General features: G+C 40.7%; 1 protein-coding gene across 28 annotated transcripts in view; it reads left to right on the plus strand.

Moving 5' to 3' along the window:
• The first annotated feature begins 463 nt into the window (after window positions 1-463).
• The window catches only part of PUM1 (pumilio RNA binding family member 1), a 119,380-nt gene continuing 92,865 nt past the window's right edge, over window positions 464-26,978 (plus strand). For 17 of the 28 annotated variants that reach the window (XR_006742226.1, XM_036446626.2, XM_036446629.2 and 14 more), the window contains exons 1-2: window positions 536-673; window positions 5,438-5,811. Coding sequence is in view for 21 of the 28 variants with exons in the window: in XM_036446626.2 (XP_036302519.1) it covers window positions 5,449-5,811 (363 nt within the window). In the remaining 7 variants the exon portion in view is untranslated. Of the gene's footprint in view, window positions 674-5,437; window positions 5,812-26,978 lie in introns of those variants that run through there. The other 11 variants (XM_045584934.1, XM_036446646.1, XM_045584935.1 and 8 more) reach the window with 3 other exon arrangements.

Consider the following 26,978-nt stretch of genomic DNA (forward strand, 5'->3'; position numbering starts at 1 on the left):
CCTGGACCGGAATCGAACCCGGGACCCTTCAGTCCGCAGGCCGACGCTCTATCCACTGGGCCACCCCAGCCAGGGCTCCTTCCCCTCTTCATTTTGCAAACGGGGCCCGTGGAGCCGGGGAGATGAAGTCAGTAGCAAGCCTCGGCACTAAAACGCTGCAGGAAAGGCTCTGCTCCCAGCACCTGTCACGCCCGAGCCCGGGGAGTAAGCGTCCGGGAGCCTCGGGGGGAAGCCGGGCGGGCGCAGGGCCGGAGGGGCGGGCTGTCCCCTCCCGAGGCCGCTCCGAGCGGCGCCCCCGCGTGCCCAGCTCCGTGTCCCGCGCGCCCCGGGGCGGGCCCGCGCGGGATCCCACGCCGCCGCCGCGCTCGCCCAGCGGGCGGGCCGCTCCACGCGCGCCGCGGCCGGCCGCGCCGCCTGCGAGTTCCCCCAAGTTCACACAGGCCTCGGGTTGGCATGGCAACCGGGCAACCTGTTCCAGAGCCGCCCGCCTTCTCCGCGCACACGCCGCGGCCACCGCCGCCGGAGCCGGGCCAGAGCCCATCCCATGATGCACCGCGCCAGCCCCGTCCCCAGTGGGCCGCCATGTTGTCGGAGTGAAAGGTAAGGGGGAGCGAGAGCGCCGGAGAGAGGAGAACGGGGGGCTGAAATCCATCTTCATCCTACCGCTCCGCCCGTGAGTATCCGCACCCCGCCTGCCCTGAACGCTGCCCCGGGCCCCCCGCGAGCCGATGGTCCCGTTGTATTGGCGTTTGGGAGCGATTGGGGGGGCCAGGAGGGCTTTGGAAAAAAGCCGCCGGGGCCCTGGCTCGGGCTCCTCGCTCGATGTTCCTCGTACATGTTTTGGAGTCGGCAGCAAGGCCCCTATTGTTATCCAAGGAGGGAGGGGGCGGGGAGCGGGGTCGGAGCGGGGAAACCGCCGGGGCTTTGGGCCTCGGCCCGGGGCACGGGCGCCCCTCCACATTTCTGATCGGCTCCCTTTGCAACCCTCGAAGATTGATGTTGCCATTGGGGTTGCTTTTTTTTTAATCTTATTTTTTGATGGGTTTGCGAAGGAGCCCCGAGTCTGGTGGTGTGTGTGGCGGTGAAGTGTGGTTTCGTGCCGCTCTGGGTTTCTTCGACTCCTCGGGCTCCCGCGGGCGGCGGCGCCGGAGCAGGAGGAACAATAAATACATCGCTCCGGCCAGCGGCCATGGCTCCTTGTCTCCGGGCGAGACCCGCCGTGGGGGGAACTTTGGAGCCTGGACGTGGAGAAGTAGCGATCAGGAAGTTTCAGATCGGTTTTTTTTTTTTTCTTTTCAGGCTGCTGGGTGCTGCTGGCGGCCTTTTGTTTCCGTGAGAGCCGGGGCTTTTGGGGTGTGCTCTTCCTCTTTGATCCTCCCGGTGCCGGGGCGCGTGTGTCTGGACTCGGAGCGGGGCTCACCCCTCCGTAGTAGGAAGGCAGGCAGATACACGGTGCGAGATCGTAGTTGTAGTCCTCGTCACACACGTTCTTGGTAAACAGAGATCGTGTGTCCCACTGGTCGGTACCACTCCCACGTCCAGGGATGAAGCCACTCTTGTAACTTTTCCCCCCTCCTCCGTGGCTTTCCTCCCTTCCCCCCCAGCACGCTCGCACACCACACTGTCCGGGAAGGTTGTCCCCTCCCGGTAACTTGGGGAAGGGTTGTTGCTTTTCATTGTTCCAAGAAGACACTGTTTTCCGTGGTCGATACAATTCGTACACTTCCTACTCCTTTTTAAGAGTGATAGTTGATGAGGTTTCTTTGGGGTTCTGTTCTGAAGTCCTTTACGTTTGAAGCAGTAGCTTTTTCTTTTCTTTTTCTTTTTTCTTTCTATTTTGTGGAAAACAAAACAAACCCCATAAAAACGCACCGAGACAAGCCCTCCGCCAGGACATGTAGTTCTCGGTGCCGTTTTAGTAAGCAGAACACAAAACATTCGATCCATTGCGAATTTTATCTTCATAAAATACTCTTGTTTATCTGGATCTTTGGGACATAACTCACGGGATTCTGAACTTTGAGTTAGTATTTCGCCTTCGTTGAATTCATGTCTGAGGCCACAGTTTGTTTGTTTTTTTCCTTTTGTTCCCCCACCCCCCCCAGTTGGGTTTGAAGTTTAATTTGGGTTTGAGATGAACTGTTTTAAAATAAATGGATGACCATAAACTCCCCCCTTCGACCCCCCCAGGGTGGTAAAAAAACACACACACACACCACCTTTTAGAACACTAAGCATTTTTTGTAGAAAAAAAAAGATGGGCCATTGGAGATAGATTAAATCGTGTTCCTTTGTTTGAAATCTGTGTTATTAAAAAAAAAACACAACCAACCCGTGATGTAAACAGTTTGAAAACTGGGGGAGTAATTAGAATCAGCCCTTATTTCTAGTTGCTTAAACGACTAATTTTTATCATGTGCCATTTGTAAAAAAGGCACCTTTGAAATGCTACACACAACTTTTTAGTGGACTTTGAGAGTTCTCTAAAAGGCATCAGCAGTTTGACTGTTCTCTAATATTTACGTGACTGATTTAAAAATTTTTGTGCTGTAGTTGCCAAGATATTACAGAATTACTCGAGACATGTTAATTTGCTCACTTTCAAACTGTCCCTTCTGCCAGGTGTTCTCTGGTTTGAGAAAACTGTCTTGCCTCATTAGGTAAAGCAGGAAGTCTCAGGGCAGATAGCTTTACAAAAGCCGATTGTTTTGTTTGAACATTTTTATGGGAATCTTCTCCCCGCCCCCATCCCTTGTGGGAATGAAGTTGTGTTCGATGTGTTTCAGAGGTAAAGCCCCCGTTCCATATGGATATTATGGCAAATCCTTTATTTCAGAAAAGATTGCTTTGGCTGTTTGAGGAATCTCAGGGACTGAAGTGCCATAATGGCATTCACCGAGGGTAACTGGATTCCTGGGGTCTCAGCATAGTGACTATGTTTATAAAAAACTTTTTCATCTATTTTATTTTGATTCAAAATCAAACTTGTGAAGAATAAAGGATTTTTTAGAAATCATTTTCTACACGAGGAAACGGCCTCAAAGAAGCTGTGTAATGGTAAAACTTGGGGTTTGAGATTCTTGGCTTGCCTTCTAAAACAAAGACTTTTAGGTTGATACTACCTTGTAGGAGAAAATGGATCTGGCTACTACCGCTGGTAATAAGAGGGCAATAAGTTCTTTTGAAAATCAAACCGGAAGGCATTTGGCTGGTTAGCACTTTGCAAAGATCATGTAAACACAGCAATGACTCTCTGATTTTGGTACTTAACCGCGGACACAATTCAGTACATGAAAGCAGAAACTGAACTCTAGAAAGCTAAACTAACTCAGTTCGCTAGTAAGGTTCTGATGCACAGGAATTGTTAACTGAGACTAGGCATTTCCAAATTAGGCTTTGAACAAATGACAGATTCCGCTGTGCCTTTTTACATCTGGCTTCAAAACATGAATTGGTTGTGAGAAGGAAATGCTTCTTTAGAGAAGGTTTAATTATCTATGAAGAAAGAAGAGATTTCTCATAACTCTTATGGGCCAGTTTTTGAAATGTTGCAGTTGGGTTAGGGAGAGATAAGGCATCTGTAGATGTGTCCTAATTGGTCACAGGTTAATTACTTCGTAGCATTTTTTAGCACCTACAGGGTGACAAGTGTTATAGCTTACGGAGAAATGTAGTACAAATGTAGTTTTTTATTTTGAAGAAACTTAAGTAGTAAGGTTTCACAATAATAAATTGGAGGTTCTTTGTTGAGCCTTCCAGAGAAGAAAGAGTAGCAGATGTGGGTGAGAGAAATAGTATCTGTGTTGATGTACTGGGGTGTAGCAAGGGGTTGATAGAAAGAACTAGATTTGGGTGCAAAATAGACTTACCTTTGAATCCCTTATCCACACTCACTAGCTGAATGACTTTGGGCAGAACATATAACTTTTCTGTCCCTTAATGTTTTCTTCTGTAAAATAGGGAAGATTAAGTAAAGTCTGAAGTATGTTTGCCATACAATTATGTTGAGGCATCTGATTCATTATCTATCTATCTATCTATCTATCTTTAGAGAAAGAGGGGAAAGGAGAAGGGAGATACATCAAAGTGAGAGGAAAAACTCATTCAGCCTTCAGTACACACTCTGACCAGTGATCAAATCCTCAACCTGGGTATATGCCCTGACTGGGTATTGAACCTGAGACCCTTCTGTGTACCGGAGGATGCTCCAACCAACTAGTTACACCTGTTGTGGCATGTTTCTTTTTTCCCTTTTTTTCTTTTTTGGTGTTGGTTGTTTTTACAGTGAGGCTTTCTATTCTAGCATTCGGTTTGGTCTCATCCTGTTTTTAGGAGTCAAAGTACTAATGGAATATGTAATTGTAAATTACTGGTAAAAATGTTGACTCTCCCTTCTAACCCCTCCATCAAAAGCTGAGGACAAGTTTCAGGCTAAGAACATTCTGTTCCTCTTCCGGGACAGGGGGCCTTATTGTTTCTTCAGGGACATCTTATAAATTCGTTGGACATTTTAAAGAGTGGGTCTCCACCTTTCTAATGCCGCGACCCTTTAATACAGTTCCTCATGTTGAGGTGACCCCCAATCATAAAATCATTTTCGTTGCTACTTTATAACTGTAATTTTGCTACTGTTACCCACAGGTTGAGAACTGCTGCTGTAGAGCCTAAAACCATCAGAAATACAGATATTTACATTACGATTTATAAGAATAGCAAAATTACAGTTATGAAGTAGCAACGAAAATAATTTTATGGTTGGGAGTCACCACAACATGAGGAACTGTTATTAAAGGGTCGCGGCATTAAAAAAGTTGAGAACCACTGTTTTAAAGAGTCCTGTCAAGTTTTAGACAACCTTGAGTCTTTGCTAATTATATATGGGGTTTGATTTTTGTTTGGCTTATTGCCTTATATCTGCTTCAGCATTAAAACACCTAAAGTGATATTTAATACAGCTCTTACTTATTTAAAAAGTATCGCCACAGTTGGCTTAAGGTGTTAATAAGTTGAAGTTGAATTCTGTATTGTTACATTTGGTAACAGAATAAGTTTCCCTGAAGTTGCCATATTGAGTCCTGGTCATACCTTGTTTGAATACCTGCCACCAACCACATTTATTCACACACACACACACACACACACACACACACACTTCAGCAACTTAAAAGTGGAAGTTTCAGTTTAGAAAAAATTGTGTTATTTTAAAATATATAGCTGCTTGGTATGAACTAGTTGTAGATAACATGTCGCAAAAGACATGGAGCTCACTTTTATCTTGGTGAATATCAAGTAATGTTTTAAAAGTGCAAATTTTAGGGGTCAGGAATAGGTGGAGGGAGTCAGTGGGGGAAAAAGGGGGTATCTATAATATGTTCAACAATAAAGACAAATTTAAAAAAGTCCAAATTTTAACACTTTGTAACTTATTTGTCCTTAGGTGTTGGTGGAATGAGCGTTGCATGTGTCTTGAAGAGAAAAGCAGTGCTTTGGCAGGACTCTTTCAGCCCCCACCTGAAACATCACCCTCAAGAACCAGCTAATCCCAACATGCCTGTTGTTTTGACATCTGGAACAGGGTCGCAAGCGCAGCCACAACCAGCTGCAAACCCAGCTCTTGCAGCTGGGACACACTCCAGCCCTGTCCCAGGATCCATAGGAGTTGCAGGCCGTTCCCAGGACGACGCAATGGTGGACTACTTCTTTCAGAGGCAGCATGGTGAGCAGCTTGGGGGAGGAGGAAGTGGTGGAGGCGGCTATAATAATAGCAAACATCGATGGCCTACTGGGGATAACATTCATGCAGAACATCAGGTAAAAAAAGTTCACTATTTCAGCTTTGAAACTCTTTTATAATCAATCTGCTTTTAGTGACTGTCTTCAAAAGCCTAACTTGCTAATTTCATGTGATTTAAATTAGTCACTTGTTTTAAAGGATGATTGTTTTAATGTCACTGGGTCATATCAATCTGTTGCTAAATAGTAAATGATCAATTCATTAAAAAATACTTAAGATTGTTATAATGTGCACATTGTATTTGTAGATACGCTTAATAAGAAAACTTTTTATCCTCTTGATATAGTCTTTTAAGAACTCTTTGGGCTGTTTATAGACCATATACATATTTTTGAGCCTTCCTGTTGCGTGAGGGTGACTTTTGTTTTTTACGATGTTATAGTTGAAAGTAGTAGGAAGTTGATAACAAATCAGCTGCTAAGTGAAATTTAACGTGAACTTGATGTATATCTAATGTTTTGTGTCAGAGGAGTGGTTGTGGCTTTTAGATTCTAACTATCTTCATTCTCTTGTTCTAAGACTTGTTTCACTTGGTTAATTTTAAGATGCTTACCTTTACTAATCCAGAAATATACCTGGGATCACAGCATATTTTACTGAGAAGAGCATCCTGATCTGTATTTCCTAACTTCCTGATAGTGATGAAAGGATTAGGATGTTTTAATCAGGCTATTCTTTGAAATTGTACACAGGTTGAATTTACCAAGGTTCATTTTATATTGCTACTATGTGAGTACTGACTGGCAAAAAGAACTGACATCTGTTACTAGGCCTCCAGTGCTTCTGTTCTGCTCCAGAAACAAATTAGGCACAAACATATTTGCAAATCTGAATCTCAGTTGTGCTTCCCCAGTCCCTTCATAAATCAAGAGGGGGAATTTATCCTCTTATCCCACAGGAACATATAGAGCACATTGATCGGTGGTCTTTGGTTTATTCAATCAATCTTCAATATCAATGCTGCCTCATAAACACCTACTGTGTGTAGGTGAGGGATACGTACTTAGAAGTATGAGTATACGGGGCTTCTTGTAAAACTTGAGGCACTATATTTGTTTTCTGTTTTCTTGCAGTAGTTGAGGGGGTCAAATGTTATTCATGTCAGTATCCCAGTTCCTAGAATTTGGCCTATAATAGAGTTTCAGAAATTTATTGAATGTTTGAGTACCTAATCCTTTGGCCTTAAAACAAAGTTGGGGAAAAAGACATTGTCATAAAGATGTAGGCCTTGAGTGCCAGGCTAAAAATTTAATTAAGTAGGCAGTAGGTTTGTTTTTTTTTAATGTACTTTTATTGATTTCAGAGGAAAGGATAGGGAGATTGAGAAGAAAAACATCATTGATGACAGAGAATCATTGATCAGCTGCCTCTTGCATGCCCCCCAGTTGGGAGGGAGCCTGCAACCCGAGGATGTACCCTGACTGGGAATCAAACCATTCATAGGATGCTTAACCATTGAGCCACACCGGACAGGCTGGCGTGGCTTTTAGTAGTGTTTTAAGAAGATTGAGTTGGCAGTAAAAGGTTGGAGTGGGTAAAGGGTGATACTAGTTGGATAATAACTTTAACAGTTCTGGTATGAGCAATGGAAAAAGAAGGTATGGATAACACTGAGAAAAATACACTGAATTTAATGATTGAGTTAGAAATCTTAGGTCTTGGGAAAGATTAAGTAATACAGGAAAAGGAATTCAAAAGGATATGGTTTGGGGACAAGGTAATTGAATTTAGTAGTATACATGTTGAGTAAGATTTAGGCAGCTGTATTTATATGGAGAGAGAGAGAGAGAGAGAGAGAGAGAGAGAAACCAAGGTAGGGAGGTGTTGAATTAGACTCATCATAACAATTCTGTTGGGCTGGACACAATATATAATCAACAGCATTTAGGGAATTGAGGGTAGTTGCCATGCAGCAGATGTTGGTCACCCACAAATTATTTCTGCAGTCATTCCAGTGTATTATAATCTATTGGTTTTGTTGTTGATCTCATGTCTTGGACTGAACTGCGCTGGGGCAGAGGCTACTAAGTTCTTTAGATTTGCACCAGGTAAAGTAGTGGAACTTAGAGCTCAGATATCCTGTTGGGAAATACCGTATTTTTCGGACCATAAGACGCACTTTTCCCCCCCCAGAAGTGGGGGGGAAAAGTCCCTGCGTCTTATGGTCCAAATATAGCCTACACATATACTTTAAAAAAAAAGTTTTTTTACTTGCCCGGCTCTGTGTGGTCTCTGTGTGCTTGCCCGGCTCTAAAATGGTTCTAAATGCTGCTGTTTACTTTACAGGGTTGATTACATGTGTTTATGACTGTGATGTTGGGTTTTAATGCACATAAAATATTTTAGGACACTATTTGTTTCAGAATCTTTTTTTCTTCATTTCCCTTCTCTAAAAACTGGTGCGTCTTATGGTCCGGAGCGTCTTATGGTCCGAAAAATACGGTATGTGGCAATAGGTAAAGCCACTTAGACAAGTAGCAGCGGTGAATGTAATGTAGTTAAAGAGTTGAGGGGGATATCTCTACTGCCCTCAGTAGCCACTGTTAAGATTGGAATAAGGTGTCTGTCAGGTGGGAGTACAAAAGAGATTGAGAAGCACTGATGATGATAAATAGATTTACAAGCACTTATGTTCTAGGTATTGGTTATATATTTCCTGTATTTAATCCTCAGAAAAGTCCCATGAGGGAAGTAATATCCTTTTCTGAGAGATGAGGAAATGAAGTGAAGTTACCAGGTAGAACCTGGTTTTTAAATTAGTTCTCTGATTCCAGTGCCCATGCTCTCTGTGTATTTCTGCCTCTTTAAACATATTTCTAGCCTTAAAAATTAAACCAAACCAAACTACTGCAACAAAGTAACGCATCCTAAATAATTATTTTGCTTTAATTTTAGAAATAATAAACTTGATAATAAGGAGATGGATACAGACGTTGACTTTTCTCCTATAATTGCAAGAGCTCTCCCTTCCCCCCCACAGGAGCATTAACGCTAAAATTTTTCCATTTTTGTTTTTATTACATGTGTATCCTTTTTATAAAATTTATCTTTATTGTTGAAAGTATACACTCCTTTGTTTTCTTCCCATTGACACCCCCCCTTTCCATCCTATCGATACATGGTTTTTAAAAAAAATATATATTTTATTGATTTTGTACAGAGAGGAAGGGAGAGAGAGAGAGAGTTAGAAACATCAATGAGAGAGAGTCATCGATCAGCTGCCTCTTGCACACCCCCTACTGGGGATATGCCCTCAACCAAGGTACATGCCCTTGACCGGAATCGAACCTGGGACCCTTCAGTCCCCAAGCCGACGCTCTATCCATTGAGCCAAACCATAGAGCCAAACCGGTCTCGGCTCCATCCTACATGTTATTCTAAGTAGTAACTGTGGGAAACTTTTCTCTGTTGAGGCAGAATGACTCAGTATAAAGTGATACTAGTGCCAGCACATGCTGCAATACCAAGAGTTTATTTGAGCCAAATTAATGATGTGCTGAGAGCTTTGGCGTGCACCCCTCCCCCTTTTCATTTTGAAAGTATGTTTGTTAGAGCTGGGGAGAGTGAAACAGGAAGGCGTAGGATAGAAGAAGCAACAGGAGAGAGCCTAAGGGGCTGCTTTGGCTCACTACTAGTGTTACAGGAAAGAAATGAGTCTGGGGGGGCCGTCTTGGCTCACTGAGAAGACAGAGAAAAGGGGTGTTGGAGACAGGTTCAGGTGGTTAGCCCCGGGCAGCATTGCTCTCCTGGTTGCAAGTCTTGAGGGATCTTTTCGAGTTTAGGAGATGCATACCCATGGGGGAAGGACTAGGGGAAAGGCCCGGCCCTCAGGAGAGCATACCTTCTGTGTCTTTTTATAAAGGGCTTTTGGCATAATGGAACAAAATTTAAGATCAGATTGTCAATGCATTTACCAATGATCTGGCGAAGTCAAGAATATCACAGGTTGTGACTCCAACAGCAGTGTTGGCGGTAAGGAACTATTTATAGTGTCAGGTACTTTCCATTCATTTCTCTCATTATTATTCACATTTGTGAGCAATCACTTTTTTATACTAGTACTAAAACATTTTTTAAAACTATATTTTATTGATTTTTTACAGAGAGGAAGGGAGAGGGATAGAGAGTTAGAAACATCGATCAGCTGCCTCCTGCACACCCCGTACTGGGGATGTGCCCGCAACCAAGGTACATGCCCTTGACGGGAATCGAACCCAGAATCCTTCAGTCAACAAGCCTACGCTCTATCCACTGAGCCAAACCGGTTTCAGCCTAAAACATTTTTTAAAACCTGATGTAGAAATTCTCTTAATGTTTGAGTTTTCTTCCATTTTAATAGTGAACTCTTTAAGATGTGCCCAAATATATATGTGACTGACTTTTTTAATAAGTTTTTCCCCCATGCCCCTCCCCTTTCAATATTTAATTTTTTAAGTATGAAAATTGACAGATAATTTTCATGAAGACTTTTAAATGAATGTAGAACATCAACAGCTTGAGAACTTGTATTGAAGTAATATGCGGTACTTCAAAGTTGTAGCATTTGCAGACTATGGTATTTCTGTATTTTTTCTACATTATGATTAAAAATAATAAATATCACTTGAAATACATAAAATTATTGTAGTTAGTATTCTCAGAAACTTAAAAGCCTCCATTTTTGGGCCAAATTGAGGTTTTTGGAGAGGAGTGAGGGAAAGAAGTCCCATTGAATAAGATTTATTTATTTTTTTCTATTAGCTTACCCATTGCAAACAAGACAGTGGATATGGATCAAGATATAGAACACTAGAAAACACACCTTCTTAAGTGAATAACATTTTAAATGTTATGTACAAAAAAAATGTACATATTTAACAATAATTCTTAAAACTGATTTTTTTTTCCCCTGAATAGTATTAAGGTTTCAATGTGCAAAGCCCAAGGTCAGTCTTTGACTTATTGTGATAGTTTTATTCTCTTATTGCGAAATCTGTTTTCTCTGTAAAGTTCTGTGAGATAAAGTGGGTGATGAAATAGGGAAAACATTGTAAGGTCCTCAGGTTAGTTGAACTATGGTCTCTACTGGATTTTAAGGGGCAGAGATAGGGGGAAAAGAAAATTTTGAGGACAACACCACAGCTTTCTCACTTTTGCGTGTAGTCTTGTGGCGTTAGGATATATCACTATCTTCTGTGAATTGACAGCTTGTCAGATAATTCTATATTTCCAGGCAAAATTTTGTGGGTGAATCTTTTTGGCTCTATTTGTACCCCCTTTTTCTTCCACTTGGTGTTGCCATCTTCTAGTGGTATTCGGACACCACCTTTGACATGTCTCTCCTTGCCCTTCAGAGACTGTGTGATAATCCTTACACTTGTAATTAATAAGAACTGTGGTAGACCGGAAGGGAGCTCAGGTATTCTCCACACCGGAAGTTTGGACAGTCCCCTGGAATCCTTTTCTGTTTTCCCTGCTGAATGACTTGAGACTACTTGAGTGTCTCATCTTTCTGAGAAGATTGTTAAAGGGCCCCAGCATTTGGTACAGTGGCATTTAGTTAGCATCATGTGATAAAACTGAATAAATCATGCTTCCATGTTCCCCCTCCCCCCACACCTGTACTCTGAGAGCCTTTAAAATTTTTTAAAAATTGATTTTTATTTTTAGAGAGAAAGAGAAACAAATAACGATGTGAGAGAAAAACATTGCTTGGTTGCCTCCTTTACTCGCCCTGATCAGATCTGACCTGCAACCTGACCGAGAATCAAACCTGCCAGCTCTCGGTGTACAGGACAATGCTTCCAGTAGCTGAGCTGCACCCACCAGGACACTCTTAGAGCCTTTAAAAAAATTGTATTTGATGTTAACTAAGTCTTAATGTTATACTCCTGGTCAACAGGACCATTAATAGGCCTTCTCTGACTAAGATTTTCCACTTTGAGCCCCGGACGAGTGGCACAGTTTGCTAGAGCATTATCCAGATACTCCAAGGTGTTTCGGGTTAGATTCTGAGTTAGGACTCATTAAAGAAGCAACCAGTGAATGTATAAATGGGAGGAACAACAAGTTGATGTTTCTTTCTCCACCTACTCACTCTCTCTAAAATCTATATTAATAAAAGGATAATATGCTAATTAGACCGGGAGACCTGGACAAAACCATGGTGGCAGGGCTGAGGCAGCGGCGGTTAGGGGTGATCAGGCCAAGAGGGCAAGCAGGCCGGCGGGGGGGGGGGGGGACACAGTTGGGGGTGATCAGGCAGGTAGGCAGGTGAGGGTTTAGGATTGTGAGAGGGATGTCCCAGATTGGAGAGGGTGCAGGGCTGAGGGTCAACCCCCACCCCCTCTGCACAAATGTAGTACACTGGGTCACCAGTAAATAAAAAAATATTAAACTAAGAAAGATTTTCCAATTTTAAGAACTAGGTTCCAGTGTTAAAAAAAAAAAAAGTATTCACTCACATGCTGTTTTGTTTTAAAGGTTTTTGGTGTGGAATTAGGAAAAATATGGATTGGTGGTACTGAAATGTAACAGTGGGAAAATATGTATCAGTGGTGGATTACAGAATTTGCTCTGGGTGCCCTGTGGCCAAAGAAGAGGGAAGTGGAATGATTTTTAGCAAGAGAAAAACAGTAGTTAGGAAGAACTGTTTCGGATTTCAGTTATGGATATGGTTGAAGTGCATTGTAAGCTGTAAAGTAGCATACTGTTTTTTATCACACCTCTCTGTACTTGCAGAAGAGACACACATCTTTTGTGCATGTGTCCATTTTCTCAGGCAACAGCATTTACTGAATACTTTTCTACAGGCTGAGACTGAGAACAGAATACTTAAACAAAAAGTCTAGAATCTATCTGTTCACTCATGAGAAATGACTTAACACCCTCAGAAATACATAGACTGAAAACACAGTGCCAAAAGAGTAATAAGTGCTGAAGACAGGGTAAGAGTTTTTGTTAAGGGATTTCTTATCCACTCTTCTCAATTTTTATATTCAATTTCCTTATCTTCTGGGTTTCAGCTCACTGGACTGCTCTGGCATTTTGCTTTCTGCTATGAATATTGTGAGAAGTGATTGGCAATAGGTTGGGGAAGTTTAACATTTGGGAATTAGATTTAAGAACTTGAGCTTGAAGGATGTATTAGTACATGACATTGGTGATAAAGCCTGCAGTTGAAGAGTTATTGGACCTTTTCCAGGGAAGTGTTCTTATTTTTTCATGTAATACTTTTTGAGAACTGTTGAAGTATCTTATTAATGGTTCCTGAAGATTTAGCAGACATAGATTTGTCTGTTTATGGCCTTTAATAAGTACTCTTTTATGGTTAAAGTATCTTTCTTAATGTCTTTACAAATCTCATCACGAAAACTTTTTTAAATTTGTGGAAATTGGAAGCCCTAAAGATTTTTTAAAGAACTGCTTTGGCGATATATAATCCATCCATTTAAAATATATAATTCAGGCCGAAACCGGTTTGGCTCAGTGGATAGAGCATCGGCCTGTGGACTGAAAGGTCCTGGGTTCGATTCCGGTCAAGGGCATGTACCTTGGTTGTGGGCATATCCCCAGTAGGTGATGTGCAAGAGGCAGCTGATCCATGATTCTCTCTCATCGATGTTTCTAACTATTCCTCTCTCTTCCTCTCTGTAAAAAACCAATAAAATATATTAAAAAAAATAAAATATATAATTCAGTGGTTTTTAGTATATTAGAGTTGTACAGTCATCACCACTGTCAATTTTAGAACATTTTCATCATCCCCAAAATCCTGTACCCAGTAGCAGTTGCTCTCTTGTCCTATACCAGAGATTACTTTCTCTGTCTGTGGATTTGTCTCTTTTGGACATTGTATACAAATGGAATTTACAGTATTAAACATTTAAAAATATACATTTTATTGATTTTTTACAGAGAGGAAGGGAGAGGGATAGAGAGCTAGAAACATCGATTAGAGAGAAACATCCACCAGCTGCCTCTTGCACATCCCCTACCGGGGATGTGCCGCAACCAATGTACATGCCCTTGACTGGAATCAAACCTGGGACCTTTCAGTCCACAGACCGACGCTCTTATCCTCTGAGCCAAACCGGTTTTAGCTAAACACATTTTTAAAAAAACATATTTTTATTGGTTTTAGAGAGAGGGGGAAGGAGAATGAGGGAAGGAGGAAATATAGGAAGGAAATAGAGAGAAAGGGGGAGAGGACTAGTGATGTGAGAGAGAGAGAGAGAGAGAGAGAGACATCCATTGGTTATCTCCTGCATATCCATTGGTTATCTCTCGCATGCACCCAGACTGGGGATTGAACCCTCGACATGGATATGTGCCCAAAGTGGGAACTGAACCCACAATCTTTTCGTGCCTATGACAGTGCTCAACGAAATGAGCCACACTGGCCAGGCCAAATGGAATTTGACAATATACTAGAGGCCTGATGCACAAAGATTCATGTAAGAATGGGCCTTCCTTCCTCTGGCTGCTGGCACTGCCTTTCCACCTTCCCAGAGGCCCAGAGCGGCTGGGGCATTGCGGAATGCCCCAGGCCTTGGAGCCTGCATGTGCAAATTAACCCACCATCTTTGTTGGGTTAATTTGCATACTCCTGATTGGTTGGCGGGTGTTGTGATGGTATGGTCAATCTTACTCTTTTATTAGTGTAGATGGTCCTTTGTGACTGGCTCTTTCACTTAGCATGTTTTGAACATTTACCCATGTTGTAGCATATATCAGTGCCTCATTTCTTTTTATTGCTGAAATAATAGTACATTATATAGATATATACCATATTTTATATATACATTTAACAGTTGATGAACCTTTGTGTTTTTTTTCCTACTTTTTTGGCTATTATGAGTAATACTATAAACATTCATGTACAATTTTTTGTTTAGACATAACAATTTTTAAAGGTGCCTATGTGTCTAATGTACAGGTAAAAAACAAACAGGGATATTATTAGTGGTGCCAAGTGTTTTTTATAAATAGAGGTAGGGAGGATTAGTTTATCTACTTTACACCATGGATTTGGAGTTTTTTCAAGTGAAAAAATTCATTTACTGGGGCTAATGGTAACTTTCTTCTCTGTCTTAAGGAAGTTTATTTTTTTTAGGTTGACAGCAGAAATAACTTGTTTATAACCCTGGAAAGAGACATATTTAAATCATGTAGAGAACAGGTGTTTTCAGGGGAGCTCTATGTTTAGATATTTTTCTCTATTGAAGTAAGTTCCCTAGGGACTTTACCAGTTCATTAACCTAATTCTAGTTATTGTATGTATTTAAAAGCACCATATATGATCTTACTAAAAAAAGTTCTTTAATTTGCTAAGAATTTATTGATTCAAATTGTTCTTTCCTTTCCAATTGTCCAAATTAGGAAGACACTATATCTGTCAGAAGCCTATCACAATTTAAAATAATGAAATTAATATATTCTGTCTCTGAAGAAACTTAGTTTCATGAAGGGAGGAATAAATATAAAGTTGTTTTAAAATGAGAATTTCAGAGAGTGTCTATATTGAAGTGGATGCTGAGATGGGCTATGGAGTGAGGAATTTTATGTTACAATTCATTTATTATCTAGAAAATGGCTTTAATCTCTATGTATTTTTAAAAAATATATTTTTATTGTTTACAAAGAGGAAGGGAGAGGGAGAGAGAGAGAGAGAGAAATATTAGTGATGAGAGAGAATCGTTGTTTGCCTCCTGAACACCCCACACTGGGGATCAACCCCAAACCTGGGCATGTGCCCTTGGCTGAAATTGAACCTGGGACCCTTCAGTCTGCAGGCTGACACTGTATCCACTGAGCCAAACCGACTAGGGCTTCACTTGCTTTTAGATAACTTCCAAGCTCCTCAGCATAGCATAATGGAGGCCCTTTTGTGTTTTGAACCAGTTTCCCTCTCCAGTGTTTACTGGTACTCCACTTCAGCTGTACTGAAGTATTTGTAACTTTCTGAACACACATGTTATTTTTATAATTTGTGCAATTACTCAACATAGTAGCTGTGCTGTTGTTATGTATGTAGTTTCTCTGCTTGGAATTCCCTTCTCCCTTTTTCCCCCCTAGCAACTCCCTCAACGTTCAAACTTCAACTAAGTATCTCTGTCTCTGGTAAACCTTCCCCTTTACCTCCTCTTTTTGTAAAGGCAGGTGCCTCTTCTGGTGCCACCATCATGTTTAGTTCATATCTAATTGAAGCGAAGCGTTTAGCTCTGTGTGTGGAGTTGAATACTTACTTTTTCCTTCACCAATTAGTACTAGGAAGTTGCAGTAAAGAGATTCTTAGGCTGAAGTCCAGACTTACTGAATCAAAATCTCCAGTAATGAGATACAGTTCATGTATTTTTTAAAAAGCACTCCCTGGCGATCCTGTGCACCTTTGTTAAGATCCACCTCTTGAATAATCTTTCAGCCTTGTGTCTTCAGCACCTGGCAAATAGTATGTATCTCATAAATGATGAATGCATACATTATGTCATCAGGGCATATTGAAGAGACTTATTGATTGAAGTGTTTTATTTTGAAGATTATTAACATGCCATTTAGAACTGATGGGTATGAGATAGAACAGAATGTAGGTTCTTGAATACTGAGAGGCTTTTAGGCCTGAAGGTAAGGAGTCAGTCAGCATTTCTTTGAAGGGCTACATTAAAAAACAATTTTTTTTATCCTCACCCAAGAATATTTTCCCATTGATTTTTAGAGAGTGGAAGAGAGAGGGAAAGACAGAGAGAAATATTGATGTGAGAGAAACACATTGATTGGTTGCCTCCTGCAAATGCCCCGTCCAGTGCCCAGACCCAGGAGAAGCCTGCAACTGAGGTACATGCCCTTGACTGGAATGGTACCTGGGACCTTTTGGTCTGCAGGCTGATGCTCTATCCACTGAGCTAAACTGGCTAGGGCTAAAATTTGAAAGTAATAGCTATCAGCTCTTATTATGGACCAAAGGCCCAGTGTACAGAATTTGTGCACTGGTAGGGTCTCTAGCTGCTGCGGGGTCCTCCCTTCCCCTGGCTGGCCCTACCCCCTGGTCGAACTCCCGGACAACTCCTGGTCGAGGGGATAATTTGCATACTACCCTTTTATTATATAGGATTTTATGTTCTTTTTGGCTTGCCTTTTTTAAATCATATTAGAGGTAGCCATACCAAGGGGCTGTAGGAATAAGATTTACTTTCCTAAATTTGTAAAACATTGAAACTTTGTTTCTGATCCCAGTCACATCACATATTGGGAAATGGTGCCATATCCATTTCAAATTTTTAAGGTTCATTCCTGTTCTTAGAAGTGATTTTTAAAAAGTTGAATTTTAAAAAGTTGGAGTGACATCTATAATAAAAGCGTAATATGCTAATTAGAGCAGACATTCCTTCCAGACAAAGCTGCAGTGAGCTGGAGGGGCCGGAGCAGAGGTCCCTGGCAGTGATGGGTGGGGCTCGGGCCAAGGCCCTGGCACGAATTTCATGCATTGGGCCTCTAGTTGGTTAATAAAATCACATAGGTTTCAGGTGTACAATTCTATAATACATCATCTGTATATTGTGTGTTCACTGTGCCACGTCCAGTCTTCCATCACCATTTATTCCCCCTGATACCCTTCTGCTACCTCCTCCTACCCAGAAGTGAATTTTATCATCTAGGATAGTTCAAGAAGATAGCATCCTTAAGAAGGTAGGATGAAGGTTGTAATTTATCTGTATACTGTCAATCTTTAACTGCTGTTCAGACTAGTGGCTTATTTTTCTCGTTAGAAGCTTTTTAAAGTTTCTATTGGGACAATATAAAGTATAGACAGTGTATCTATTAAAATGCAAAATGTGTTCTATATTTGGTTGTGGATTTTATTAAAAAACGAAATTTTAAAAACAACTTTATTGAGATAAAATTCACATGCTATACAATTCACCCATTTAAAATGTATCTGGAATCTAACTGGCAACCAACTGAACCACACCAACCAGACAATTAAATGGATTCTTGTACTCTGCTTGTAAGATTGTTCCTGATTCCAGTGATGGCAGATACATTAGTTTCATTTCATTTTTTGAAAACAGCCTGATACTTTTAGATTTAAGAGCTTTTGGGTATAGAAAAAACAAAACAAAACAAAAACTACAAAAAAACTTTTGGGTGAGCATTTTTTATTTTTATTTTTGCTTTTTCTTTTTTTAAAAATATATTTTATTGATTTTTTTTTTCCAGGAGGAAGGGAGGGGGATAGAGAGTTAGAAACATCAATGAGAGAAACATCCTACTGGGGATATACCTACAACCAAGGTATATATTTATGAATTTCCCATTCACTGTCAATAACAACACTAAATACCAGCATTTGCTGAGTTTGAAGCAGTCATTATTCCATTTTATATATAGGAAAACCAAAGTTCAAAGAAGTAATTTGTCCAAAGTCATATAGTTGATAAAGATCAGAAGTGGAATTCAAATGCAGGCTTATATCGGGTCTAGTAATACTTAATGTCGTTTTTAAACATTCGTTTAAAATCTTGCTTGGCGTTGACTTGTATTGACATAACCTTCAAACGCGTGGTATCTACAGAACGTGTGAAGTGCAATTAACAAGTTTTGCTTGAAAAAGTTTGTGTTTGGTTTGGTTTTTGTTGCAAAACTAGGGCTAAGAAGATGGCGGATGAAGAGCATATTCGGCACTGCATGCTTTACGAGTTCCAATTAGGAAGAAAAGCAAGTGAGGCTGCAAAAAACATCTGTAGTGCTCTTGGGCAAGATGCAGTTAGCGCCAGAAAATGCCAGCGTTGGTTTGAGAAATTTCGCGAGGGAAATTTTTCATTAGATGACAAGAGTGGTCGAGGCCGTGTGTCCAATTTTGATCAAGAAGCTCTTCAAGCTCTTTTGGTGCAAAATCCTCAAATTACCCAACAAGAGCTTGCGACAACTTTAAATTGTTCACAAAAAACAATTTCCAATCAATTGCGTGCACTTGGCAAAGTCCAAAAGTTTGGAAAATGGGTTCCTCATGAGTTGACCAACAACAACCGTAATCAAAGAGTCACAATTTGCAGTTCGCTCCTCTCTCGTCAAAACCGTTTGCCGTTTTTAGAGCAAATTGTTACCGGAGATGAAGAATGGGTGCTGTCTGTTAATTTGAAAAGGCGGCCTCAATGGTTGGACAAAAATGAGGCTCCGCAGCCCACGCCAAAACCTGACTTGCATGCGAAAAAAGTGATGTTGTGTGTTTGGTGGAATTTTAAAGGAATTCTTCATTATGAACTTTTACCATCTAACCAAACCATTACAAGTGCAGTGTATAGTGCCCAATTGGAAAGGTTAGCCCAAGCTTTAAGAGAAAAAGAACCCGCGCTGATTAATCGGAAGGGCGTAATTCTTCACCACGATAACGCACGACCGCATACTGCAAGAATCACTGCTGAAAAACTGTGCCAGTTGGAATGGGAAGTTCTCCCTCAACCTGCATATTCTCCTGATATTGCCCCTTGCGATTACCATTTGTTTTGTTCTTTGCAAAACTTTCTTCTTGGAAAAAAATTTAATAATGAAGAATGCCTCAAAAATGCATTGACCGAATTTTTTGCATCAAAATCACAAGAATTTTACAACAGAGGGATTAAAATGCTTCCTGAGCGTTGGGCACAAGTAGTAGAAAACAACGGCAACTATATTGTTGATTAAATTTTGTTGTATTGTTTAAATAAATTTGATTTTTAAAAAAAGTATTAGAAACGACATTAATTATTACTAGACCCAATATACCCTTTAGTACTCTGTTCTCTCACAGGCAATCATAAAAATTCCACCACACCTGGTTTACCCAGCTGTTGTTCCAGATCACTATACTATTTTTATAATTTATTTCATGATGGGGTAAGGATAGGATATTCGATATGATAATGTAATAGGGTTTGTGGCCACTTGAGCCAAAAGGGAAGCTTTTTGTTTTTTCCTCTCCAGTAATCAAGAAACTGAAATTGTAATAACTTCTTGCTTTTCTTACAAAATAGGGTAAGAGTGCCTGCATTTTTAGATCTTTTTAAGACTGTTCAGGAGATCATGATAAGGCATATCAAGAATTTGTAGGACTGGACCTGGCATGAAGTCTTAGTGAATATTGTGTGTGTTTTTTTATTTTTTTATTTTATTTTATTTTATTGATTTTGTACAGAGAAGAAGGGAGAGAGATAGAGTTAGAAAACATCGATGAGAGAGAGTCATCGATCAGCTAGCTGCCTCTTGCACACCCCCTACTGGGGATATGCCCGCAACCAAGGTACATGCCCTTGACCGGAATCGAACCCGGGTCCCTTCAGTCCCCAAGCAGACACTCTATCCATTGAGCCAAACCGGTTTCGGCTCAGTGAATATTGTTGCTGTTGTGTATAAAATAAAGTGTAACAGTAGGTGCTGTGATATAGACTTAATAGGTTCCCTCCTCCCAATGATTGAGTTCAAATTAGGTTAATTCTCATATTTTATTTCATTTTCTCATTGCTCAAGTTTCTCTTGCTTTTTAAAACTGCACTAGCTCTTTTGCTTATATTGTTCTGGACCTATATTTGTGAAATAGAGCCATCATGATCTAGGCTTGCCTGTCAAAAACTCCTCCAGCAGAGCAAAGAAAAGTAGGTGTGGAGGAGAAAAGTACCTGACAATTTAGATGCAGTAATTGAGGAAATAAATATTTCAGTAAAATCAGTTTTAGTCTCAGGGTAGAAAACTCTATTCTAGTTAGCAAAAACTCAGGACATTAGATTAAAGGTCAGGGATTCTTTCTGAACCCCAGAGCAGGAAATCTGTATTCATGGGCCTCTTGGACACTGGGAGGCTTGTTTGCTTTTTTTTCAGTGCATCCTTTCTCTTTGTGTTGTCGTCTTCTGCTTATTCACAGGTTAAACTTGACCAAAAGTGACAGCCACAACTTCCAAGTCTTCAGGAAATTTCAGTTTATTTCTATAGCTATAAGAATTGCTAAGAGAAGAATCTGATTTGGTCAATTTATCATATTTTTTAACCAGGTACTAGGGGAATACTATTGGTATAGTTGTTTGTGGCCAGAGGCCGTGAGAATCACAAAGTTTATTCCCTTTCTAGACAGGAGTCCTCCAACAGTCTGTTATAGAATTTTATAGAATCTGACTTTTTGAATTTTATTTTTCCAAGTGTATTATATAGCTCTAAATTATTTATTTTTTTGATTTCAGAGAGAAGAAGGGAGTGGAGAGATAGAAACATCAGTGATGAGAGAGAATCATTAATTGGCTTCCTCCTGCATGCCTCCACTTTTCTCCTCTCCCCCCATTGGGATTGAGCCTGCAATCCGGACATGTGCCCTTGATTGGAATTGAACCTGGGACCCTTCAGTCCACAGGCCGAGGATCTATCCACAGCCAAACCGACTAGGGCTGCTCTTTTTTAATATGTAATCTTCCAGTGTTAATAAATACTAATTCAGTGATAGCTTTTAGTCTGAGTTTGGTTCTTGTGTACAGGCAACAGCCAGCTGGTTTAACTGGCTCAAGTAAGGGACCTTCATTGTAAAGACACAGCGAGCAGTTATGGGACAGTAATGCAAGGACAGGAATGCTAGCAAAGTAAGGCCAAGGATGCTATCAAACTGGGACTCTTTTAGCCCTTGCTAGTGTGACTTGTTTGAATGTGGTCTCTGGTTTGATTTCTCTCAGGGCACATACCATGTTTTGTGTTTGATAGTTGGTCAAAAACCATGTTTTGTGTTTGATAGTTGGTCAGGCGCATGCGGGATCCCACTGGTCAGTGTTTCTCTTATCCATCAGTGTTTTGCTCTCTTTCCTTCTCTCTTAAAGAAAAGGCTGAGAATTATAGTTTTTTTTGTTTGTTTGTTTGTTTTTTTGTTAACCCTCACCGAAGAATATTTTTCCACTCATTTTTAGAGAGAGTGGAGTGGGAGAGACACAAAGAGAGAAACATAGATGTGAGAGAGACACATTGACTGGTTGTCTCTTACATGGGGATTGAGCCAGCAACTGAGGTACATTTCTTTGACTGGAATTGAACCTAGGACCCTTCATTCCCCAGGTGGATGCTCTGTCCACTGAGCCAAATTGGCTAGGGAAGTAGTATTGAAAAAAAACTAAGTCTCTTTTAGATCTTTGATTTTTGGATGTTGCACTATGTATATGCTTTATTTTGTTCTTTGTGGTTTAATGATCAATACTATTTGCTTGAAAAACTAATTATAATTCATAATGTTTTTGTGTCATTAACTTCTTACATTAGGTTTTCTTTGTGCCTACGTTTAAGTTTCAATTTTAAAAAAATATTTTTTATAGATTTTTTTACAGAGAGGAAAGGAGAGGGATAGAGAGCTAGAAACATTGATGAGAGAGAGACATCGACCAGCTGCCTCCTGCACACCTGCTACTGGGGTTGTGCCCACAACCAAGGTACATGCCCCTGATTGGAATCAAACCTGGGACCTTTCAGTCCGCAGGCCAACACTCTATCCACTGAGCCAAACCAGTTTCGGCAAGTTTCAATTTTTTGATAGCAATGTTGGCTGGCAAAAACAGAGACAAAATCTAAATAGAGAGGAAAAAGAAAATCAGGAGACATAGTATGTAGTATTTACTAGTAAGCCAAGGAATAAAGGAATTTGAGATGGTGACTTTACTGAGATTCTTTTTTTAAAAAATATATTTTATTGATTTTGTACAGAGTGGAAGAGAGAGAGATAGAGAATTAGAAACATCGATGAGAGAGTCATCGATCAGCTGCCTCTTGCACACCCCCTACTGGGGACGTGCCCGCAACCAAGGTACATGCCCTTGACCGGAATCGAACCCGGGACCCTTCAGTACCCAAGCCGACGCTCTATCCATTGAGCCAAACCGGTCCCGGCTTTACTGAAATTCTTTTAAAAAAATATTTTATTGAATTTTTACAGAGAGAAAGGGAGAGGGATAGAGAGTCAGAAACATTGTTGAGAGAGAAACATCGATCAGTTGCCCCCTGTACACTCCCTACTGGGTATGTGTTTTCATATACCCTTGACCGGAATTGAACCTGGGACTCTTGAGTCTACAGGCCGACTCGCTAGCCACTGAGCCAAACCGGTTAGGGCTACTGAGATTGTTTTTCACGAAATGAGAACTGAAATAACATGCTATGATTTTTTTTAAGTTTCGGATTAGATAAGAATGGAGAATGGAAGTTTCTCCGGATTATTTAGCTGGGAATTGAGAAGAGAGAAAAATGAAAGTACTTTTGAAATGCTAAGTTTTAGAAAATAAGTTAGGTCCAGCTGGTGTGGTGCTCAGTGGTTGAGCACCGATGCAAGAACCAGGGTTCGATTCCTGATCAGGGCATATGCCCAGGTTTAGGCTCAATCACCAGTAGGAGGTGTACAGGAGGCAGCCATTTGATGTTTCTCTCTTCCTCTTTTCCTCTCTCTAAAAATCATAAAGACATGTTTAAAAAAAAAAAAAAGACAATAAGTTAGATGTTCACATGATCTAGGTACTTCTAATGTATTGGTTATAGAAATGCCAGAATAGAACCTCCTGCTGCTCTTGTGCCCTGCCCCCTTCCTCCTTTTACCCAATAAATGAGCAAAGCTTGCCCTGTACTATATAACTAAGGGTAGGGAAAGAAGGAATGAATCTATGGAGGCATTTTAGTCTCTTAAAGAGAATGACTTGTGAAGTGGGTCCAGTTGAGTAAGTACCTACTAAGTTGGACATTTTACATCATTTAATCATTATAACAAACCTTAAAATAGCCCATTATCTCAGTTTTACATGTGAGGAAACAGTGAAGTGTGTAACATTCATTGATGATTCGGATAAGTATATATATGGGACATTGGATATGGTAAGTAGCGCTTCTCAAGGGGTGATGGATAGGGTAGGCACTTTAGAATATATGGTTTTTAAAATAAAGATTTGTGATATTTTTGCTTAATTTATTTTTCAGTTATTTTTCTTGGCTTTAGAACAGGCGTCTTCAAACTTTTTAAAGTGGGGGCCAGATCACGGTCCCTCAGAGAGCTGGAGGGCCGGACTATATGAACTACTAATTCCTACTGTAACACCTCGGCTGCGCTCACTGCCCAAAAAACCTGGCGGGCCGGATCAGACTCCTCTGCGGGCCGCATGTGGCCCGCGGGCCGTAGTTTGAAGACGCCTGCTTTAGAACCTTTTAATTCTTTTTAAAAATATGTTTTTATTGATTTCAGAGAGTAAGGGAAAGGGAGAGATAGAAACATCAATGATAAGAGAGAATAATTGATTGGCTATCTCCTGCAGAACCCCTACTGAGGATTGAACCTGCAACCCAGGCATGTGCCTTTGACCTGAATTGAACCTGGGACCCTTCAGTCCAGAGGCCGAAGCTCTATCCACTTAGCCTAGGGCTAGGTTTTTTTTTTTTTTTTTTTTTTTCATACTAGAGGCCTGGTGCACAAATTTGTGCACGGGTGGGGTCCCTCAGCCTGGTTGGAGATCGGGACCATCTTGCCTAGTCCCAGTTGGAGCTGGCCATTGAGGGACCAAGGGAAGACTCCAGGGCATGTCAGCTGGACCCCAGTAGAAAGCTAATCTACCGGTTGGAGCAACTGTCCCCTGGTGGTCAGTGTGTATCGTAGCTATTGGTCAAGCGGTTGGACACTTAGCATATTACCCTCTTATATAGGATGTGCAGAATAGGTAGATCCATAGAGACAGAAAGCAGATTGGTGGTTGCCAGGGCATGAGGGAGGGGCATTGGGAAGGGGAGGATAGGGATTGGCTGCTTTGGGGACAGGGTCTCCTTTAGGGTGATGTGATGTATAGTTCTGAGTATATTTGTTTTAATTTTCTAATTTACTGAGTGGTTAAGCACACACTTAATATGCTAAATTATAGTTCGAATTAGGACGGAATCCCTGTTAGAAGGCAGATGTTGAGGTTTACAGAATAAAGTTCTGGAATCTGGAAATGGAAGGGAAACTGCAGCATAGGTCATGCGTCATTGGGTGGAATGAAGAGAGGAATATAGAGGTAGGTCAGGAACTGAAGTGGCCTCTTGCTTTGATTCTTTTTTTTTTTTCTTTTAAACATATTTTATTGATTTTTTAACAGAGAGAAAGGGAAAGAGATAGAGAGCTAGAAACGTCCATGAGAGAGAGAAACATCGACCAGTTGCCTCTTGCACACCCCCTACCAGGGATGTGCCCGAAACCAAGGTACATGCCCTTGACCGGAATCGAACCTGGGACCTTTCAGTCTGCAGACTGACGCTCTACCACTGAGCCAAACTGGCTTTGGCTTGCTTTGATTCTTTAATAAAGGGAGTGGGAAATGCCTTTATGGGGAGGGGTAGCAGAAGAGAAAGTCCTGGATGGACATGAGAAAGTTATATTACTGGCAAGTAGCCCAAGAGAAAAATAGAAAATAATTTTGTGAAATCAAAGGAGATAGATAAGATCAGTTCGTGGAGTCTTAGAAACATTTAGCAAAAATGAAGGAATTTTAGTAAGTAATACTGGAAATTAACATTGGCCACTCAGATTGAATTCTAGAAGAAGAGTTTGAGTACAAGAACTTGAAAAGATTATTCTATCTTCATGAGAGCATTTACTCTGATAATAGTAATTTACAGCCAGCCTTTCTCCTTTAAGATAGAAAAGGCTTTTTGTTATCTACTTATAATATTTACATTTCTCTGTCTTCATTCTTTGATTTATCTGAATTTCTAAGCATCTGATTTCTGATCGTAGTTATGTTTTCTAGGAAGAATTTTGGCTGCCGAGTTTGCATGGTGTTGACCATACCAGGTGTAGCTCCCATTTTAAACAATAAGTTCCTTACTAATTAAAAACAGTTTTGTCATAATGATTTGGTCTTTCTGGTGTAGACAACTATGGACAAGTAGTTTTAAAATGGAGGTTCTGGACTAGCAAAGAAAACTTCACAAAGTGAGGCTGCTTTCCCAACAGTCCTCTACAGGAGGTAGGAAGGCAGTGAAGAGAGAGCTAAATGAGAGAGGAGATCTGAGAGGGTGAGCCAGTGAACAAATGAATGGTGAGAGAGAATGAGTGGGAAGATAGAATAGAAAGGAGTGGAAATTGCTGCAAGGGGAGGGTTTGAATATTTTGAAGTTAGGGGGGAGAGAAGTGGAAAGCAAAGATAAGAAAGACCATGAAAGCATACTTATCAAAACCAACAGCAGAAGCAGGAGGCAGTTTTATCCAGGGGTGGAAACCTCCGTGGCTACCATGCAGGCAGCCGGTGATGTAGGAAGAAAGGACCTTGCTCTTTAAATGGGAAGACCTGGGTTTAGATCCTAGCAATGCCATTTAAGTCCTCTTCCCCACTTAGCAATGGTTGGGGAAGTCATTTATCTGATGCTCTGTGTTTTTTATTTTATTTTAATATATTTTACTGATTTTTTACAGAGAGGAAGGGGGAGGGATAGAGAGTTAAAAACATCGATGAGAGAGAAACATCGATCAGCTGCCTCCTGCACATTTCCCACTGGGGATGTGCCTGCAATCAAGGTACATGCCCTTGACCAGAATCGAACCCGGGACCTTTCAGTCCGCAGGTTGATGCCCTATCCACTGAGCCAAACCGGTTAGGTTTGATGCTCTGTTTTTTTTATAGTATCTTTTTAAAAAAATTTTGTTTATTGAATTCAGAGATGAAGGGAGAGGGAGAGAGAGATAGAAACATCAATGATGAAAGAAAATTATTGATTGGTTGCCTCCTGCACTCTCCACACTGGGGGGTCCAAGCCAGCAACCTGGGCATGTGCCCTGACTGGGGATCGAACTGTGACCTCCTGATTCATAGGTTGACCACTGAGCCATGTCAGCTGGGCTATTTTTTAATCTTCTAACTGGGAATAATCTGTGAGAATGTTTGATGATTACATAAATATGGATATTACATGTTATGTCTTTGCTTAGTCCTACATTTTCCTTGTGAAATAATAGAATTTTCAGTGTTCTTGGTTAAAACTATTTGTAGATTTTTGGATTTTTAAGAAATGTCTAGCTCTAATTAAATGTATTATCAGATTCCTCAGAAAGAGCTAGATTCAGAGCTTTGTGCATTTGATTTACATGCTTTGTAAATGTTAACTTTGACCTTAAAACTCAAAATGATTTCGTGTAACATGTAGAGTTTCCAGCTAACATCCTATCCTCATCCTCCCCTATTCCTTTATTTTTACTGCATAGTGT

The sequence above is a fragment of the Pipistrellus kuhlii genome, unplaced genomic scaffold, assembly GCF_014108245.1.
Source record: "Pipistrellus kuhlii isolate mPipKuh1 unplaced genomic scaffold, mPipKuh1.p scaffold_m20_p_2, whole genome shotgun sequence".
Taxonomy (NCBI): Eukaryota; Metazoa; Chordata; class Mammalia; order Chiroptera; family Vespertilionidae; genus Pipistrellus; species Pipistrellus kuhlii.